General features: G+C 48.0%; 1 protein-coding gene across 1 annotated transcript in view; it reads right to left on the bottom strand.

The window, feature by feature from the left end:
• Positions 1-20,149, bottom strand: part of FLI1 (Fli-1 proto-oncogene, ETS transcription factor) — a 118,932-nt gene that overhangs the window by 47,565 nt on the left and 51,218 nt on the right. The window contains exon 2 of the mRNA XM_033204352.1: positions 6,609-6,820. Within this exon, the coding sequence (XP_033060243.1) occupies positions 6,609-6,820 (212 nt within the window). The remainder of the gene's footprint in view (positions 1-6,608; positions 6,821-20,149) is intronic.

Raw genomic sequence — 20,149 nt, 5'->3', positions numbered from 1 at the left:
TGAAGCCCAGCATAAAAGGCTGCTCTTTAATGAGGCAGCTGGTGCCTGTGAAGAGGGCTTGATGAAAACAAGCGGGAGGGGGAGCGCGGGATGAGGTTTTGCCATTCAGCCTGCCTGCACTGCTGCTAATTTGTATTAAGACCTGCTTTTACAGCTAGCACGGGGCTGGGGCCCACTGGCAGCTGATAGCACTGGGACAGGTGACAAGAGAGCCTAGGGCTGCCACAATAGAGCAGGGAGGTGGCGGTGGCCCCAAGGGTGTAATAACTCAGCACATCTCCATCTCAGGGCAACAGAGGCCACAGCAAAGCTGCCGAGGGCAGGGTCGCCCTTGTCCTTCATTTCCACCGCTGGTCATAGCTCTTTACTCCTCGAGTTCTATTTGTGTGTATTCTGTGAACGTTGCTACTGGTTTCCAAAAAACTTTTGCAATCTGTTAGGCAATTTAAAACAAGGTGTGAAATCTTGGGTGTTTGGATGAAGGGAGATTTCAAAGACTTCTCCCGAAGATGACCTCTTTAGACTATAAAAAGATCTTCTCTCCCTTCCTAGTCAACTCAGAGCAACTGAACTTGGGCATATCATCAGACCCGCAAATCTGAGCCCAGGCTCACTGTCAAAGGATACCTGATGTTCACACGGCCAAAGTGAGGCCTCGAGGGCTACCTAAGTCACATGGTTGCATTAGGACCCGTGGCATGTGATTCCTGCGTGGTATGCACCCTGTGCAAAAATTAAACAATCTGTATTGCCTTTAGGATATCTGTAGGACATAGATGTGACTCTTTTGTTTTTGAAAAGGAGATGCAATAACTTAAAAGCAAATTCCAAGAAAAGAAAAAGCATCACCCATGATAAAGCCATCGCCCTAATCCACTAGCTGTTTTCATCTCCATACACAGTAGATGCTGCAAACTTTTCCAGGATCCTGTGTATGCCTCCCCCACCAGGTTATGTGTGACATGTCTCATACTGCAAGGTTCAGAACACAGGAGTTTAGAAAGGGGCCTCACAGCCAGAGAGGCACAAGCTCCGTGGAATAGGAGCTGATCCTTCTCTGTGTGGAATGTGAGTCTCTAGCTGTCCAGGGCATCCAGACCCTGGGGGTCAGGCCAGGGAGTGTCAAGACAGGTTAGCGCTGAACTCTGGTCCTGATCGCCAGGCTCACAAGGCAAGTCTTGCATTTCCCTCTATAAACTGATATTCTTTTATTCACGGGATGTTTTCCCCAATCCCTGTGGTTGAGACAGGATGCAGCTGAGAGTTATTTGCAGACCACAGCTTGGATCAAGTTGCTGAAGTCTACAAGCGAAAGAGAACCTATGGGCCATACTGTTTCAAGGCAGCCCAACCTAACAGAGTCAACCACAACAGGAAGATATGAAGGAAGAGAGCACGAAACTCCCTCAACATGGGAAAGCCACCTGTCTGAGATCCTCAGACCTCAGTCTCTGCACTTGACTCTTTGCCCCTGGGCCAGAGGGTTTGTTATTGGCGTGAAAAGCAAGTGGGCATGGTAGCTTCAGGCGCACCGCACACCTCCTTCCCACCAGAGACACAAATGCCAATGGGTCTCCAGTGAGAATGAAGATATAACTCAGAAGCCCATGCTGTCAAGGAACACAGAAAAAATGCACTGTGAATCACAGAACAGTCCAGAACACTGCGGCCCAGGACTGTCCAATAGAAGTAGAATGGGAACCACATGTGCGAGATACATAATTTTTTTTTTTTTTTTTTATGAGATGGTGTTTCGCTCTTGTTACCCAGACTGGAGTCCAGTGGCACAATCTCGGCTCACCGCAACCTCTGTCTCCCGGGTTCAAGCAATTCTTCTGCCTCAGCCTCCCGAGTAGCTGGGATTGCAGGCATGCCTAGCTAATTTTGTATTTTCAGTAGAGACAGGGTTTCACCATGTTGGCCAGGCTGGTCTTGAACTCCCGACCTCAGGTGATCCTCCCACCTCAGCCTCCCAAAGTGCTGGGATTACAGGTATGAGCCACCACGCCCAGCCGAGCTACATAATTGTAAATTTATTAGTAGGCAGATTTTTAAAAGAAAACAAAACGATGAAATGAATTTTAATAATATATTAAAGTATATTAAGATGTTAACTCAATATAGCCAAAAGATGATCATTTCAGCATAATCAATAATCAATGGGATACTTTACACTTTTTCCATAGTAAGTCTTCTAAATCTAGTATGCAGCTTATATTTAGAGCACATCTCAGTTTTCAACGAACCATATTTCAAGTGCTCAGTAGCAACCTGTGGCTAGTGGCTGCTGCACTGAACAGCACAGGTCTAGCCCGTGAGCCAAGCGATCTCAAATTGTATGCCCTGCCTTGGTTTTCTCATCTGAAGTTCAGAATCATTACAACATCCTCTTCTATCTTTTTGTGTTATGGCAAATTAGACCACTGCAAACAACCACATCATATGTAAGTAACAAACTGTCATTATCAGCAATACTCAGAGGACATGAGACGCACGGTGTTCAGGATGAGAGATTTAAAGAGCCTGGCATTTATTTCATTCTGTCATTGCTTTTTGCATAATTAAATGACAGGGTCTGACATGGTTCCACTGGAAGCAATGACATTTTTCTAAAACTCCTTGCTTCCTGCTAGCCACCAGTCCAGCTTTCATGTGAGCCCTTAGGGAATATTTGTGGGGTGCTGGCGAGAGCCATGCCTAAGCTGCTTGGCTTTGACAGTCCACAGGATTATCTCTGCTTGCCTAGGGTGGGTGAGAAGACATCAGTCTTTCTGAACCTACTTTGTTACCTGCTGATGGTCTGGGTCAAGACAAGCAACTCAAAAGCAGAGGCTGCTGCTCTATGTAGCCAAAGCCAGGGAAATATCCTGTCTGTTCACTGGAATATTCACACAGGCCCTCTCCAGCTGGCTTTTGGTGTGACTGGAGCCAGGTATGAGCTGGCAAGTGGGTTCCGAAAATCAGTTTCCTTGGGCCCTGTTGGCCCAGAATCAGTACCCTGGAGTGCTTGAGGATTCTCTGGGAGCAGGGTAGGGAGTGGTGAGCGGCATACTTCCTTCCCACCAGAGACACAAACACCCATGGCTCTCCAATGAGCATGAAGGCAGAACTCAGAAGCCCATGCATCAATGCAGGCTCAGCATTGCAGGGGCTGAGTCAGCAGACCTGGATCTGTGTCCTAACCTTAAACAAGCACCTTCTCTTTTTTTTTTTTTTTTTTTTTTGAGACGGAGTCTCGCTCTGTCGCCCAGGCTGGAGTGCAGTGGCCGGATCTCAGCTCACTGCAAGCTCCGCCTCCCGGGTTTACGCCATTCTCTCGCCTCAGCCTCCCGAGTAGCTGGGACTACAGGCGCCCGCCACCTCGCCCGGCTAGTTTTTTGTATTTTTTTAGTAGAGACGGGGTTTCACCGTGTTAGCCAGGATGGTCTCGATCTCCTGACCTCGTGATCCGCCCGTCTCGGCCTCCCAAAGTGCTGGGATTACAGGCTTGAGCCACCGCGCCCGGCCAACAAGCACCTTCTCTTTTGAGTCTGCTCAGCCATGTGTTCATTCAGTTATTTATCTGACGACAATTTATTGAGCACCTACCGTTTCAGGCCCTGCTCACATGTCAGTGACGGAGGTGATAAGAACTAGGACACGCTAAACAGAATAAAGAGTGAGGAGGCACTGGTTTCAATCAGATGGCCAGGGGAGGCCTCTGAAAAAGGTGAGGTTCAGGTAGAGAAACCCAAAACTCGTGAGGGAGAGAGTCATATGACTAGATGGAGTAGGAATGTTCCAGAAGGAAGGAGTCCAGGGGAAGAGATTCTGAAGCAGGAGGTCTAGGAGCAGCAGCTAGAGTCTCATGATGCTGGCGTGGAGGGAAGAAGTGGGATGGAGGGGGCAGTAGAGAGGATGTCGGAGGGATGGTGGGGCCATGGTAAGGGCTTTGCATTTTGTCATAAGCCATTAAAGAGTTTTGAGCAACAGGGTTACAAATGAGGAAAGCGTGGTTCTGGCTGCTTGCTGTCCAGAGAACAGACTTCAGGAAGGCAGGAGGAACTGGGGAGAGCAGGATGCCCCTGCAGAAGCCTAGGAGAGGTGCTGCTGGCTTGCACCAGGCAGGGACAGTGGAGGTAAGGAGTGGGCAGATTCAGGTTACAACAGGCCAGAGAATCTCCAACAAAGCTGGACGCAGTGGCTCACGGCTGCAATCCCAGCACTTTGGGAGGCTGAGACGGGCGGATCATGAGGTCAGGAGTTCAAGACCAGCCGGGCCAACATAGTAAAACCCCGTCTCTACTGAAAATACAAAAATTAGCCAGGTGTGGTGCCATGTGCCTGTAATCCCAGACATTCAGGAGACTGAGACAGGAGAATTGCTTGAACCTGGGAGGCGGAGGTTGTAGTGAGTCAAGACTGAGCCATTGCACTCCAGCCTGGGCAACAGTGTGAGACTCTATCTCAAAAAAAAAAAAAAAAATCTCCAACAGTGGGATCTGGATCTTCAACAAGCATTGGGAGCTCCTTGTGGAAGGGCCCCATTTAGGAGGCATCATAGATTGGGCCTCCCCACCGGGTGGGCATTGGCAGGAATGAGGCAGTGGTGCAAAAGCACGACACAAGAGCAGAGGGAGCAGAAAGGTGCCTAACAGATGGCACGTGGGGCTGGAACCACATGCCTGGGTTGGGGCTCCGGCTTTGCCTCCCCTAAATCCTTAGACAAAGCACTCTCCCCTGAAAGCCCCACTTGCCTTCCTGTGTAACAATGAAGTTACAGTAACTACTTCATAGGACAGTCGTGGGGAACAAGTGGTAAGATAATATGGGAAAATGTTCAACACACCATGTCCTTCGACTGTTAGGAACTCCGGCACCATCAGAATTACCTCTGGAGAGAGACGTATCTGAGGGGCTGCGGGCTCAGAACCTCTGAGCCTTCCTGAAATCCCAGGATCTGGAAAGGTGGCTGAGATCCCAGTCGCTGGTTTTGGTTAGTGGGGTTGAAATGTGGTAGGGCTGGGAGTTCCCACAGGCAGGTCTGAGGCCACGGGCTGCTCTGGAGTTCTCCCTCCCAACCACGCTCATTCCCTTCTCTCCCTTCAATCCAGACTGGTTTCCTCGGTGACCTCATCCACTTTCACAGTTCAAACTCCTTAGAGATGATGCCCAAACCTAAATTCCAGGCCTGAAAGATAATCTGAGCTTCAGTTCCCAAAGCCTGGTAGAATTTTTATCTGGATGTTCTACCGATTGCTCACAAGGAATCTCAAAGAGAACGTTGACATCCCATCCTAAAGCATTTCCTGTGCCACCTTTCTGCAGCTGCTCACAGCACCAGCCTTTCAAATGTGCAGGCTTTAGTCGCCTTTGGTTCTTTCCTGTCATGTACCCCCCTTCATTTACACTTTATTCACCTAAGCCCTGTTAATCATCTCTTTGCTATCTCCCTTATGTATCTGTCCTTTTCAGTTTCCATAATCACTACCATCACTGAGTTCAGAACTTCATTATTTCCTATCTGGGGTATTTTACAAACTTCTTCACTTGTCTTTCTGACTCTCTCATCCTACCCTCTGTGCAGAAAGATTGTCAGCTTGCTAGTCTTAAGTCACTGCTCTCATGAGGTTAAATGTCACGTGTGCTCAAAGTCAGCCTCTGGCTGTGGAATAAACGGCACATGTTTTCAGCCTGCCATTCAGGGCCCTCTCTTACTTTTTATTTTCATCTCTTTGTGCCTTTGGCCCAGTAGATTACCTGATATTTTGTGAATGAGACTGATGTTCTCTGTCTTTCAAGTCTTTGCTCATAACAATCACTGTCACTACAGAGCACTTGCCTAACGCGTGTCAGGCACCATCCCGGGTCCTTTCCCTGCAGCATCAGAGTAACGCTAGAGTAAGGAGCCATGAGGAAGTGAATATCCCAGTCCTGCCTGAGAAAGGAGAAAGCTGGGGCTCTGAGGGGTTTCAATGACTTGCCCAAGGGGCAGAGGCAGGACGTGAAACTGAGGCTGCCTGTCCACTGTCCTCCTCCATGACCCTGTGATTTTCTCTCCCTGGACCCTCCTGTCTCCATTTCTACAGGCAAAGCCTGAACTGACCCAGTACTGTACCTCCTTCATGCACACTTTCCAGGTGCCTACCCACTCCCAGACACAGTGAGCCCCACAGGCGTCTACCTTCCACATCCCTTCTCCACTCTTACTAAAGAATGGTTTGGTCACCTTTGCTCTGCTGAGACCCACCCAGAGGGGTTAAGTATCTTCAACGGGACAGGGAAGAGTAGCTTATTGCTAAGCTGTCCCCAGCAGGACTGGACCTGGGCCTGGGATTAACAAGAAATAAGTGTTCCATGAGCATCTGCACAGGTGCTTGGGGCCTGACTCTCACCTGGCCTCTGAGGGCTGCATGGGCCCCAGAGAGCTGGGGGGCTTCCTGGCCCTACTCCATCCCATCTTCAGTCTGTGGCCCTCTCTGCCTTAGCTCTCTAGAGACTGACACAGGCTTCCTGGCTCAGCTCCAGAGCTCCATCTGCTGCAAAAACCGTAAGTGCCAGAAGCCACTTACTGCAGATCTGGTGACTTTGCGCTTTCCTCCAGTCCTGCATAGGCCTGGCGAGCTTACCTGGATCCATTCATGTGGTCATACTCCCGCTTGACGTTGACCCTCACTGGCTGATTGATCCACTCCTGCTGCGGTGGGAGGGGGTTGATCTTGTGGGGCTGCCCGTAGTCAGGACTCCCCGAGGCAGTCATGTCGGCCTTGGGGAGATGGGCCGCCGCTCCGTATGCTGAGTCAAAGAGGGACTGGTCGTCGCTCACCACCGACAAAGCCTCCTGCAGGGCCAGAGAAGAGACAGAAAGCCCAGTGTCACTCTTCACCCAAGCAAGTGGCACTCTTGCTTTGAGCTGGCAAGGTGGCCCAGGGCTGCCCCAGGACAGCTTGTCTGGAAGTTCCTGTTTGACTCACACTCCAGGGGGCAGATTTGCCCTTATGCAAACCAGATGGGTGTTTGCAGGTTACCTGGGTGAGGAGGGACTTTGGGCAGTGGAGTGGGGATGGAGGATTCATGAAAGTGAGTTCATTTATTGGTTCTGTAGTCTGGGATCCCCAAAAAGGACGGCGGAGATAGGGAGGCCAAGAATAGTGGTGACTTGGCATGGAATGTAGTATTGTGGTGGTGTATGAATGTTAGAGTCTTCCAGGCATAAGCAGAAATGCCTCTTATGACCTGAGTGGAGTCATCAGCAGTGAGGGGAGAGATGAGATCCAGCATTTATTTTCCAGGCAAGGCCAGTGAGATCCACCCAGAGAGGCTAGGTGTGCTGCTCAAGGTCACACAACGGAAGGGTGGAGCCCATGGCTGTGGCCAGGCCAATTTCAGTTTCCTTATTTGTAACAGGGATAAAAATAGCTTTAGCACAGAGTCGATAGGTGGATTAAGTGAGAAGATCTGGTCTGGGGGTGTAGCTTGTAAGAAATGGTCAGCGGTTTGCTGAGGGCCCTCCAGGAGGTGCTGGTGCATCCTATAGATCTCCATGTTGGTGACTCAGTCAGCCAAAGGACGAAAGAGGAATCTCAGACACGTGAAGTGCCAGTCAGGGCAAGACTCTCTGAAAGAGGCTGTTGGGTCCTCCCACTCATATTATTCCATCACTGACTTGGATGTGACTCTGGGAGATCATGGATTAAGAAAAGAAGCCTTGGCCAGGCATGGTGGCTCATGCCTGTAATCCCAGCATTTTGGGAGGCTGAGGTGGGAGAATCGATTGAGTCCAGGAGTTCTAGACTAGCCTGGGAAATGTGGCGAAACTCTGTTTCTACCAAAAAAAAAAAAAAGAAAGAAAGAAAGAAAGAAAAAATTAGCTAGATATGGTGGCATGTACCCAGCTACTTGGGAGGCTGAGGTGGGAAGATCACTTGAGCCCCGGAAGTAGAGGCTGCAGGGAGCCATGATCGTGCCATTGCATTCAGCCTGTGCAACAGTCTCAAAACAACAACATCAACAACAACAACAACAACAACAACAACAACAACTAAAAAACCTTGCACATTCCGGAGATCTGCTACCAATCAAAACATGAGGATAAGAGCCTTCCATTATTCTATGTCACATCGAATCACAGGCATCCAAGGTCAGGGACCAGGGCATAGTGTTCACTACAGCCATATAATTACACCAAAGTAAGTCTTCAGAGAAGATGTTAGTCATCTATAATTGATCTATAATCTCTATAATCAATAATTATATAATCTATAATTGTGAATAATAGGTGTGATAATACATGCAAAGTACTTAGAACAGTCTCTGGCACATAGTAAGTCATGCTCAGAACATGTTAGGTATCATGATTATCAACATTCAAACAAAGGTTCTCTTAGGCAACCTGTTAGGGGCTGCCTTGTGACCTCACAAAATTCATACGCCGGAGCCCTTACCTGCAGTACTCAGAATGTGAGTGTATTTAGAGATAGGACCTTTAAGGGTGTGAGGTGAAATGAGACTGATAGGGTGGGCTCAAATCCAATATGGCTGGTGTTCTTAGAAGGAGAGGGAATTTGGACACCCAGAAAGCCCCCAGGGAAGGGTACACACAGAGGGGCTGCCACGTGAGGGCACAGCAGTCATTGGCAAGCCAAGGAGAGAGGTCTCTGAGGAAAACCAACCCTGCTGGCACCCTGATCTTGGACTTCCAGCCTCCAGAACTCTGAGCAAATAAATTTCTTTTGCTTAAGCCACTCACCCCTGGTATGTGGTATGGAAACCCTAGCAAATAGATACACCATCTTTACTTGAAAAGGTAGTGATAGGTGAACAGCACTTGTTAAAGCTGGGATTTGTCTACTTTCCTTGTGGAATTCACATTCCTGAATTGAATGTCTTCTTCAGAATGAATGCTCTTCATATGCCTGTAGAATTACAACCTGCTCCATGGGCTTTCTCTTCTCTCCCAGGGCCATTCTCCACCCCAGCAGACACACAGCCATAATTTAAAAAGGGGAGGCTCTTTTATGGCTGTTTTCAGCTGGGATCAGGGAAAAAAATCCTGGAATATGCTCTATGAGTCCTGCTTTTGCACCAGAAGGCTTTGGAGTGTAGGTGCATCCAGAGATGCATTCAAAGCAGAGCTGCCCACACCATGTTAAGACACATCCTCCAACCAAGGGGATCTCCCTAGACCTAATGTCTGCTGAGATCCTTCTTCATTTCTACCAGATGCCCTTGAGTCATGCGCAGAGTAAAGCTGTGCTTGTCAGAACCGTTTGTTTCTTGGTTATCATATCCACCCTTGATTTCAGCTAGAGATCAGCTTTGGCTTCGTATCCTAAATTTTGGACTGTTATCTGGGCACAAGGAATTATGATTCCAAGCTGAAAAGGGTGACATTGCAACCTTTCAGACAGCTGGCCCTGACTCCATGAAATTCCTTGAGTTCCACACTGGAAGCAGAGGACACATTGCCACCTATGACCCCTAAGTGTCTTTTGGTGATAAGGGTGAAGAACATGCACCACAGTCCTGCTACAAAAAGAGATGACATTTCAGGAATCAGGTAGCATCTTCTGCTGTAGAGAATGGCTTACATTCTTAGTTTATCGTTCATGAACCTTGGAGTTTCCAGTAAAATAATTTCTTTCCCTTCCCTCTTCTAGGTTGGGGGAGAAGATGATGGAATATCAGAGGCAAATAAGCCCGGGAGGCAGGACTGGACACAGTGATGCTCCAATAGACGGGCAAAAAGTTTCTCTCATCATTATCCAAGAGGGTGGGCCAGGCAACAGTGAACACAGGATTGTCCTGTCCAAGGGGACATGGAGACGGTGAAATCAAGACTTAAGCAAAGAGAGTACACAGGGAACACAAAGCCGGTGGTTCTGGAGGCAGACCTAGGAGAGACTTATTAAGGAAGTGAGTGGTACACAGCTAGAAAAAACAAGTGATGAGATAGAGTGTAGGTGTAGAAAGGGCACAAAACCAGTTTGAACTCATTTTGGAATAGAAGTTTCCTTAAGAATGTAGTTCACAATCAAGGAAACTCCAATCAAGTGGCAACGTTGTAGGAGGAGAGCGTCCTGGTTCACCGCGAATGCCTCACACTACTGTCCAGTCTGGGCATTTCTCTCTGAGATTCTTCCCTCCCTGATGACCCATTGACATGCTCTTCCCTTGTTCAGTACACCTCACGCACTCCCTGGCTGGATCCAGCTCCCTTGCAAGTTGTGAATACCGCAGTCATCCTGCCACAATCTGCTTAAAACCCTCAGAGAGCTCCCTAGAGATGGACCACAGCAAATCTCTTATCAGCCACTTGTCTTCCAAAGATCATCTTTGTCCCACCCGCCACCCTTACATTGCACAACTTCCTCTTGCTGCAACTTCTGTCCAATTCTAACTATTCTCACTGCTCCACTAGACAAGCCCTACTCAGGTATGCTTCTGTGTCTTAATTTTGTGGTTCCTTTTGTTGCAAGTAACCTTTCTTTAGCCTTTCACCCTGATGCACAATTATCTGTGCCATTGTGTAAGGTAAGTGAGATCTTCCTGAGAGCTTCCTGTTTCCATGAAACCTTTCTGATGATGACCTCTGACTCCTGTGAGCTGTTAGCAGCTCGTGAGAATACCGCTTTGGTTATGCATGCATGCACACACACATACACAAACACACACACACATCCCCCTTCTATTTGCAATCATTGCTAGACCAAAAACTTTTTTTTTTCCATTACAATGTGGAGAAAAGAAGTGATAGACCATGGGGGCTGTGAAGAGAGAGAAGATGAAGGAGAAGGGTTCCCTGTCTGACTCACTGGGCTGAATTTGAAAAGCTAATATGGGCAAGGGAAGGGAGGTGAGGGCCACTAAGTGGAATAAAAGATTTGGGGAGATAAGGCCCCAAACAAGCTGATATGAGACCCAAGTGAAAAAGCAGAGTTGGGGAGGAGAACATTTTTGCTGCTTCTGCAAATAAATGGCACCCCCTTTTGCAGTTCAATAGCTTTAGGAGCACCCCAAGATCATGCCCTTGCCAAGTACACTGTCATTTTTATGATGCCACTGGCAGTAGGGAGCCTTCTGCAAACTGCTTTAGGAAGACCAGAGTAGGGACGGAGAAGGCAAACAAGAGGAATGAGTCTGAGCTACTTGATGTGGGTGCTGCTGTCTGCAGACGAGGAGCTGCTGAGTTGGAGAAATTTCACTTATTTGCAGCTTATTATACATGAGGAGCTGTTGCTATTTCATGTGTGTCTTATAAAGCTCTTTACTTAAACTCTTAAAACTTTTCAAACTTAAAACTCTTCCTTGTACTTAAAGCTTACAAGAAAATGAGCATGTTGCTAGCGTTCAAGAACTTTCCACCGATAAATCATCAATAAGTATTTAACTGAGGTGATAGGCTGGATGTAGAAAGAACACCAGCATGCAAATTCACCAGCCATCCTCAGAGGGACTACGTTCCTTCCGTTTCTAATGACTTTGCTTCTCCTATTGTTGCTGATGATTTTATTCAAGGGAAGAGAAGTTAGTTATTATTTAAAAGACTTGTGGGCTCCATGGGGCTTTAGACCACGCTGTGTAAAATTGACTTCCGAGTGAGAAAGACAGGAGGCGTGGGCTCCTAGGCCTGTGTGGGGCTCCGTTCTGGGGTTCCTTCTTGACTCAACAGTTGTCACCATAAAAGGAACCCCTGGGCTGGCTTAGTCATTGGCTTCTGAGAAGCACTTTCCTTTGCAGAACGCTGGAAAGGCTAGGTCTGTGGGTCCGGAGGCTCTGACCTCTCAGCCACTGAGTCCTAGATCCAGAGAGTAGCATAGGGTCCCTTGCTCCAGGCAGGAAAGTGTCCCAGCACATTTGTACCCAATGATGCCCCTTTACTAGAGACCTCTGGCAAGGCGAGCTGCTTGGGGTAGCATCTGAGCTGTAGCAGATCACTCACATTTGTGGATAGAAATGCTTCCTTTCCACGACCTCCTCCTGGTCCTGGATCCAGCGGGGGCATGTTACCGACAATGCACTTGTCTCGGTAGGACGCTTTTTCTCCTCCAGTTTGGGCAAGGTGCCTTTAGTACATGATACACACCCTCTGTCGTCATTACAGGCAACAGATACAAGTAGTAATAATCACAGCACTTATGAAGTATAAAACACTGTTTACATGAGTAACCTAATTTAATCCTCCCAGCAATTCTATGAGGGATGTACTCTAATTTTTTCAGAGGAGAAAATGGATATTCAGAAAAGTGAAATAACTTGCTCAGTCGCACAGAAAATGAGTGTGATGTGGGATCCAAATTCAGGTCTACAGCCTAAGTACATAACCACAGCTCTTTACAGGTTCTTTCTTGTGAATTTTCTGTCCTCTCAATTAGACCATAAGCTCTTCGAGGGCAACTCCGGTGTTTACTGTAACTTAGAGCACAATCTCGAGTCAGAGAGATTTGCGTTTCTATACAAGCTTCATCTGCTGCTCATTCTGCATCTAGTACAACTTTTATGAACTTCATCTCCTTATCTGTAGGTTGGAGATAATATCAGTACCTAACCTGGCAATTCTGGATAAAGATAAAATGAGAAAATATGAGTAAAGTACCTAAATCAAGCACCTAAACTTCTTGGAGCAAAGTAAATACTTAAAAATGTGGCCAGGCGCGGTGGCGCATGCCTGTAATCCCAGCATTTTGGAAGACTGAGGTGGGAAGATCATCTGAGGCCAGGAATTTGAGACCAGCCTGGCCAACATGGTGAAACCCTGTTTCTACTAAAAATACAAACCTTAGCCAGGCGTGGTGGCGGGTGCCTGTAATCCCAGCTACTCAGGAGGCAGAGGCAGAAGAATTGACTGAACCCAGGAGGCGGAGGTTGCAGTGAGCCGAGATAGCGGCACTGCACTCTGGCTTGGGCAACAGAGTGAGACTCAGTCCCAAAAGAAAAAAAAGAAAAAAATTGTTTAAAAAGCTGGGCACAGTGGCTCATGCCCATAATCCCAGCACTTTGGGAGGCTAAAGCAGGTGGAGTGCTTGAGCCCAGGCATTCAAGACCAGCCTGGGTAACATAGCGTAACTCTTTCCCTACAAAAAATAAGAAAATAGGTGTGGTGGTATGCCTGTGGTCCTGGCTATTTGGAAAACTGAGGTGGGAGAATCACCTGAGCCCAGGAGGTGGAGGCTGCAGTGAGCCATGATCGTACCATCCAGCGTGGGCAACAAGAGTAAGACAGTGTCTCAAAAAAAAAAAATTAAAAAAAATTTTTAATGAAGGCCAATGCTGAGAAATGGCGTGAGAACCACTGGGTTGGAGATGGGTCAAGAGAGAGTTCAGATAAAGCCAGAGCGATACCTACTTCTCCGCATGTTGATTGTTTAAAAGATTAGTTGCCTAAATTTCTAGTAAGTAGATTTGGTGATGATAGAGTCTGAAATGCAAATCCCATGGGCTCCTACAGAACAGAGCCGATTTCACTAATCTGCATGTCCACTCTTCCTTTAAAACCATGGCTGTCGTTCCATTGCAGGCTCAGCCCTCTGCCTGTTTCTGGCTTCTGAGTCCAGGCCTCTAGGTGGCATAGATAAGGCTCTGTTGTACAGCCTGAATAGCCCTGTGAATGAGGAGAGGAGGCATCTGCTGTGAGATAATGAAAACTGTAGGTGGCCAGCACCTATTTATACTGTTGTTCATACACCACATACTCAGTGAATATCAGAAGAATGGTGTGGGTACATCTGTGCATTCATGAATTTTAAAACTTCACTTATTTTGGAATTTGTCACATATATGTGCCTATATGTATCTTTTCTTTTTATACTCACAAATGTGTCTTCCAACATTTGTTTTCCTTAGATTAAGTCAAATGTTACTTTTCATGTGCACATCAGTTGAGTGATGGGGATGTGGTCAGAGCACAGCCGCACGATGGCCTGGCCGATATGAACGATGGAGCAAACAACTGCATCTCCAAACAGCCTAGCAAAGGCCGAGACGGAAAAGCCTCCAGAGGGGCAAGGAAAGAGGAAGAGGGTGGCTTCAGGATCTCCCCATTTCACTTGGGAAGACATAAGAGAAATTTCTGCCATTGTCCTATGTGTGGAAGGAACAAATATTTCACAGTTATGAGTCCAGTGGAGTTAGAGGAGGAAAAACGCCAGACGTAGACATGAGTGGGAGACCCTTTCTCTCTGTTCTTCCTTATATGTAGGCTGAGTTTTATTTCTAACACAGAATGACCCAAGACACGGGGCCTGAGAAGCACCAATGTCCCATTGTGTCCTCCCCATTTCTTTCCTTCTGTCCTGCCCTGAATCTCCTAAGGACAGTTGTCTGGGGCTGAGAGGCTTGGCTGGAGTTGGTCGGTGAAAGGAATGTCAAAAGCAACCCGACCAAGTTCCCTGTGGCTGCCCTGCTCAGTGGGCCCACTCAGCCGCTCCCGGTGCAGGGCTCTGGGACGCTAATCTCTGGCATATCCCTTACCCAGGGTCACCACAGGGAGCACACTAGTTTTGGCTTTTTATTACATTCTTTGCATAATGACATGAAGTCCCTTCTCCTGCCAGTCGGAGAGAATACGCAATGTAAACAAGACAGGTGCAAAGCCCTCTGTGTTCTCTGCTTTGGGAACCCAGCAGGCTCTGCAGCAGTGGGGGTGATCAGCCTGAGTTGGGGTCACTCCAAGTCTAATCTGAAGTGTCAAGAGTAGGTGGCTGCTATTAGCAAGGCCAACCCTTTTGCTTCTCTCTCCTCCCTACATTCACCCATTTCTTGCTCCTTATTTCCACTGCATAGAGGGCAGGGAATGAAAGGGAAGAGGAGGCAAATTTTATGGCAAGTTGGATAAGGAAGAAGGTGGGAAACATTAGTCAGTCACCAAAAAAGCATTAACTGAAAACTCCTTTGCATGGGGCACAGTCGCATTTTCTCAAAATGACCATAATATTTTGGATCTTTGCCTCTCTCTTCCCATCAAAAGGTGGAGCTTATTTTCTCCCCCCTTGAACCCAGATGGAACTTTAGGATTGCTTCAAGAAATGGCCTTGCATGACTTCCGGGACAATGTGATAAAGGTATTATGACTTCCACCTGCTTCTTGTTCTCTCTTGGGCCTCTAGTCCATGGAAATCACCACCATACTGTGAGGAAGCTCAAATTAGCCCAAACTGAGAAACTGTATGGAGAGGCCCACAGGAGAGGAACTGAGGCCACAGCCAACCACAACATCAGCCTCCAGACTTGAGAGTGATGAGCCTTCAGTGAAGGATAACAAAACTCACGAGCCTAATAATTGGTGTATGCCACTAGGTTTCGGGGTAATTTCTTATGCAGCCATAGTAACCGGAACATCTCCGAGCATTTTACTCAGCAACCGAAAACCCATATTCAAAGGCTGTAGAGGTGACTGTCTGAGTGTCCTTTCACTGTGGTTATCGACACTGGCTGGCAGGAATCAGCACCATGACTGAGCAGGTGGGGAAACTGAGGCACAGAGCATAACTTTCTAGGTTCACACAGTGAGGGGAAATCGATCTCAGCATTAAAGTCTAAGTCCTGTGATAGACACATAGTGGAATTATCTCCAAACAACAAAATCAAAATAAACAACAGACAAAAGCCAAACAAGGACCACTTTTTAAAATGAGAACGATCAAATAGAATATGTATTACTTAAGGACATGAAGTTTCCAAGGAACGTTTACTATTATCACCTCATTTAACCTCTTAAAATATGAGTTAGGATCCTTATATTATTGAAAAGAAAATTGAGGCTTAAAGAAGTTTGCTCCTTGCCTCCGGCCCTCACCTAGTGAGTCTCCAGGCTGCTGGCTTGACTGCAAAGCTTCTACTCTTCCCCTAAACCGTTTCCACTTTGCCATCTCCAATTTTAGGCCGTAGCACACAGCCAAATCTGCCACAGAGCCTCAGAGGGCCCGGCGGATGTTTCTTTTCTTTCTTTCTTTTTTTTTTTGAGATGGAGTTTCATTCTTGTTGCCCAGGCTGGAGTGCAATGGTGCAATCTTGACTCACTGCAACCTCTGCCTCCCGGGTTCAAGCGATTCTCCTGCCCCAGCCTCCCAAGTAGCTGGGATTACAGACACCCCCCGCCCACCACGCCCACCTCATTTTTGTATCTTTAGTAGAGACGGGGGTTTCACCATGTTGGTCAGGTTGGTCTCGAACTCCTGACCTCAGGTGAGCCACCCACCTCGGCCTCCCAAAGTGCTGGGATTACAGGTGTGAGCCACCGCGTCTGGCCCCCGGCTGACTTTTCAAGGAGTCTTGTTGAACATCATTCCCCCTCCCAAGTGCCTTTCCCCTTTCACTTAAAATTCCACTTCCTGGGGAGGGGGCTCGGCAGTGGATGACCCAGAGAAAGAATTCCTAGAAGACGCAATTGGAATTATTTGCAGACGACAGTACTTTATTTAATGGCGTTTTACAAATGAAGGGTATGAACCTAAGTGAGCTCGAAGAAGAGGATCTCTGCCTCCTCCCAGGACTGTGCCCTGTAACAGAATCCAGAGCCATGGCCTTCTGTGCCTCACGGGCCTCCCGTTCAGCGCTGCTCCAGGTCTCCCGTGGTATTTACCTTTGCCTGTTGACTTTGAGTGTTCACAGTCACTTTTTTACCATAACCACATTTAAAGGGCATCTCTAAAGATCAAAGTTAAATTCTCCTCCCACAGAGAATGCTTTTACTGCTGAAAAGCAAAAAGTGCTGAATATGGAAACTCACAGGATGGGAGACAGAACGTTCACCTGAACTCCACGAAGCAAGCATTTTACAGTGCGTTTTACTTTCTGTTTCCTTACACTGGGTCTGCCCACTGTCCAGTGGATTTTTCTAGATGGCAGTGGGAACCACAAAAGGGTCGGCAGTGCTTTACTGGGTGTAATTCTTCACACTAACCGTCTGGGACCAAGCTCCTCTCAGAGAATAAAGTAGGGTGTGGCCTGACCATTAAAGTAGGTCCCACAGTGTCAAAGGGACAAGGCAAAGCCAGACTGAGATGTTGAGACTTATTACAATTAAGCAGCTTAGATGTTCTCTTCTGTAAGATGGAGCCAGTATTCTCCCACCCAGCCTGATGGGTGGGAAGGATTAAATACAGGCCTCACTGAAGCAAAGGTGGGATGATAAAAACAGAACCAGCAACCACCACGACAAAACCCAGATGGCATGGGAGAACCCGCAGGGAGGGCTGCTTCTGGGAAGGCCACCTGGATGCACCAGCACCAGTGCTGTCCCACATACTTTTCCCTGGGACTCTGTTCTGCCAGATTTCACTGGAGTGGCTGTACCAGTCATGAAAAATACTGCAACACAGCCACACAGGTGGATAAAGTGCTGCTGTGCTGAGATGCATCATCTCCCTCCTCTGCTCCGGGACAAAGAAAGGGCAGGTGATGGGCACTGTGGCTCCTCCAGAACCCTGCTCTGAGACCAGGGGCTGCTGCCCTGCAGCCCACGCCTCACGGATTGTCATGATGTGAATGTTGTCCCTGACCTGCAGAATGGTTTTCTGATCCCAGTGATGGTGCCGCCTGAGGATGGGTGAGGATCTGGACCCCACTGGGAGCAGCCTCTTCCTGCAGAGGAGCCATGGCCATCCTGGCTGCAGATGGGGTCAAAAGGCAGCAAGCCACCGCACTGCTCTCTTCCCTTCATGGACAGCTGCTTTAAGTCTGTTCTAACAAAAGGCACTGGCCACCAGCTGGGTCAATGTGGAGCTTTATTGGCTGTGCAACTTTGGGCAAGTTACTTCATCTCCCAGCTCCTGGACATTTTTAACCATCCTCTACTGAAAGTTTCATGCTCTCTAGTGATGATAAATGGTCAGACTTCCCTGACCACAGAGAGCTGAAAGTTTGGAAGAAGAGCCTCTGTGGAAAGTGACTGCAGTGCTTCCCTGTGGAGTGAATTTCACCCACTGCAGGGATGAAAGAGTAGCCTGGGAGCAAGGATGGAGTTCCGGAGCTTTCCTATAGCTTGAGAAAGAGGCCTCTGAGAATGTCCCTTGAGGACTGGTCTTTATGGGAGCTAGACCAAGAGGATCTCAATCTGGGTCTGCAGGGACAAGAGAGGACTCTGCGTGACAAAGGGAAAGCAGGAGTCAGAACATTCAGATCCTAAAGGATGGGCTCCCGCAAGAGAAACAGAGAGACTTGTCCACCAGGGTTGGAGGCGGCAGGTTCTGCAATTTTTCTAAGCCTTGAGGAGAGGAAGGAGTGTGGCTGGCATGTGCCCTTGTGTGTCTCTTCCATTCCCGGGGTCATGGGAACTTTCCCATTCTTTATCTCAAGGACAGATTCTAGTTAGGCACCCTGAAGAGAGGAACCTCATCAGTCTGATTCCTGGTTTTCATCCCCAGTTGCTTGCACACTTCCTGGCACCAAAGAGGTGTGCAATGACTTATGTTAATAAATAAAAGCCTCAGTGCCCAATGGGAAATGCAGGGACCCTCCCTCCCTGCCCACACGTCCACACCAGTCAGACTACTCCTTCTATCTTTATGCTTTGAGCAATTTTGATGAAGCCTTCTCCCCAGGCTTGTCTAATTTTTTTTTTTAAAGCAGCCACACCCGGTGACTGTTTCTTCTTCAAATTTAAACATGAAGCCACTGACCGCTTTCCCCAAACAACCACTTGAGGTCCTATTCCTAGGAGCTATGATCTTATCTGACAATTTCCTCACGTGGCAGTTGCCATGGCAACCGGGGCCCTCACAATCACAGGAAGCCCACGAGGAAACATGCCCATGGCGGGGCTTCACTCCCTTCCAGCAGCACCCAGGGAGCAGCCTGGCAGAGGGACGAAGGCAAAACCAGCCTCGCGAAGCAAGGATGTCCTGCCTCACGCACGCAAGCCGGGAAAGAACGCCGCTTCATCTCGACGCACAGACGAGGCGTGCATCCATTTTATTTCGTTTCCTCTCAGGGCATGGGGACGGGGGAGACCCTGAATCCGCTTTCTAGCTCTTAATGGCTGCTTCTTTTCCGTGATTCACGGCTGAGGAGCCATGCTTGGTGACCTCGGGCCCATCAAGTCGGGAAGCAGGTCCTGAGGGTGCAGTATTTCCAGCTAGCACATCTGGATGAACCGCTCTGTCCAAGGTGTTTAGTTCTTTTGTGGCCCAGGGCATATGGTTACCATATTGTTGCAGCGACATGTGGCAGAGACCTTGTGGATGGGAGTGATGGAGGGAGGTGGGGCCTGGGGAGGTCCATTTTCTGGGAGAGCTGGGCGGCCAGGGCCATCTCTGCCCAGTTCCTGTGCTCTGTTTCAATCTGCTCCTCCTTTCCTTTTGTGTTCTCTGTTCATTTTCCCTCTGTCGCCTTCAATTGTTCTGCGCCATGCTTCCATGCCTTCTCTTTCTTGCTCCGCCTCCTGCATTTTAATGTCCTATTTCAAATAGTTTTTCTTCTTGTTATGTAAGACTCCCCTGCCTCTTTCTTGCCTGCACTCTTAACCTTTGGAGGCATATTTAATGTACATTTAATACACATATGCAGCTTCACCTGCATATAATTGCCTCCCCGTCTTCTCTGCCTAATCGTATCTCATTCATTCGCTAAACTGTTGAACACCTCAAATTCCGCCTCCTCCAGGAAGCCTCCCTGCTCACTCCAGCTCAGCGTAGGAACCTCCATTCTGCTGAAGTCTGTTGTATGTTCCACCTCCACCACCAATTTGGCACTTTATGTTAGACTGCCTCATCACGTTGCTTTGATATTTATTTAACCGTTGCCTTCCATTGTGGTTTTTCATAGGTTTATGTTCTAGCTCTGCAACTAGATTGTAAATTCCCCACGATAATTTTCTTTGTGCTTTTCTGTAGGCATGATTGTCACTTACTAGCTGAGTGAATTGGTCCCCTTATCCATAAAATGGGCACAATGACAGCACCCACAGGGTTTTGATGTGAGGATCGAGGGGGCTCTCCACTCTGCTGGTTTGTGACAGTCCTGTCGTCTTTGACATATTACCCACAGAGCCAGACTGTCAGGATCTGAATTCTGCATCTACCACTTGCCAGTCTTGTGATCTTGGACCAGCTCTTTAATCTCTCCATGCCTCAGTTTCCTTTTTGGTAAAATAACGATAATAATAGTGTTCTAACTCATGCCTGTCACATAGTCAGCCCTCCCCGAATGTAATCATCTTATTATAATTCACAAA

The sequence above is a fragment of the Trachypithecus francoisi genome, unplaced genomic scaffold, assembly GCF_009764315.1.
Source record: "Trachypithecus francoisi isolate TF-2019V2 unplaced genomic scaffold, Tfra_2.0 Lachesis_group8, whole genome shotgun sequence".
Lineage (NCBI taxonomy): Eukaryota > Metazoa > Chordata > Mammalia > Primates > Cercopithecidae > Trachypithecus > Trachypithecus francoisi.
This window is presented reverse-complemented; position numbering and strand designations above follow the sequence as displayed.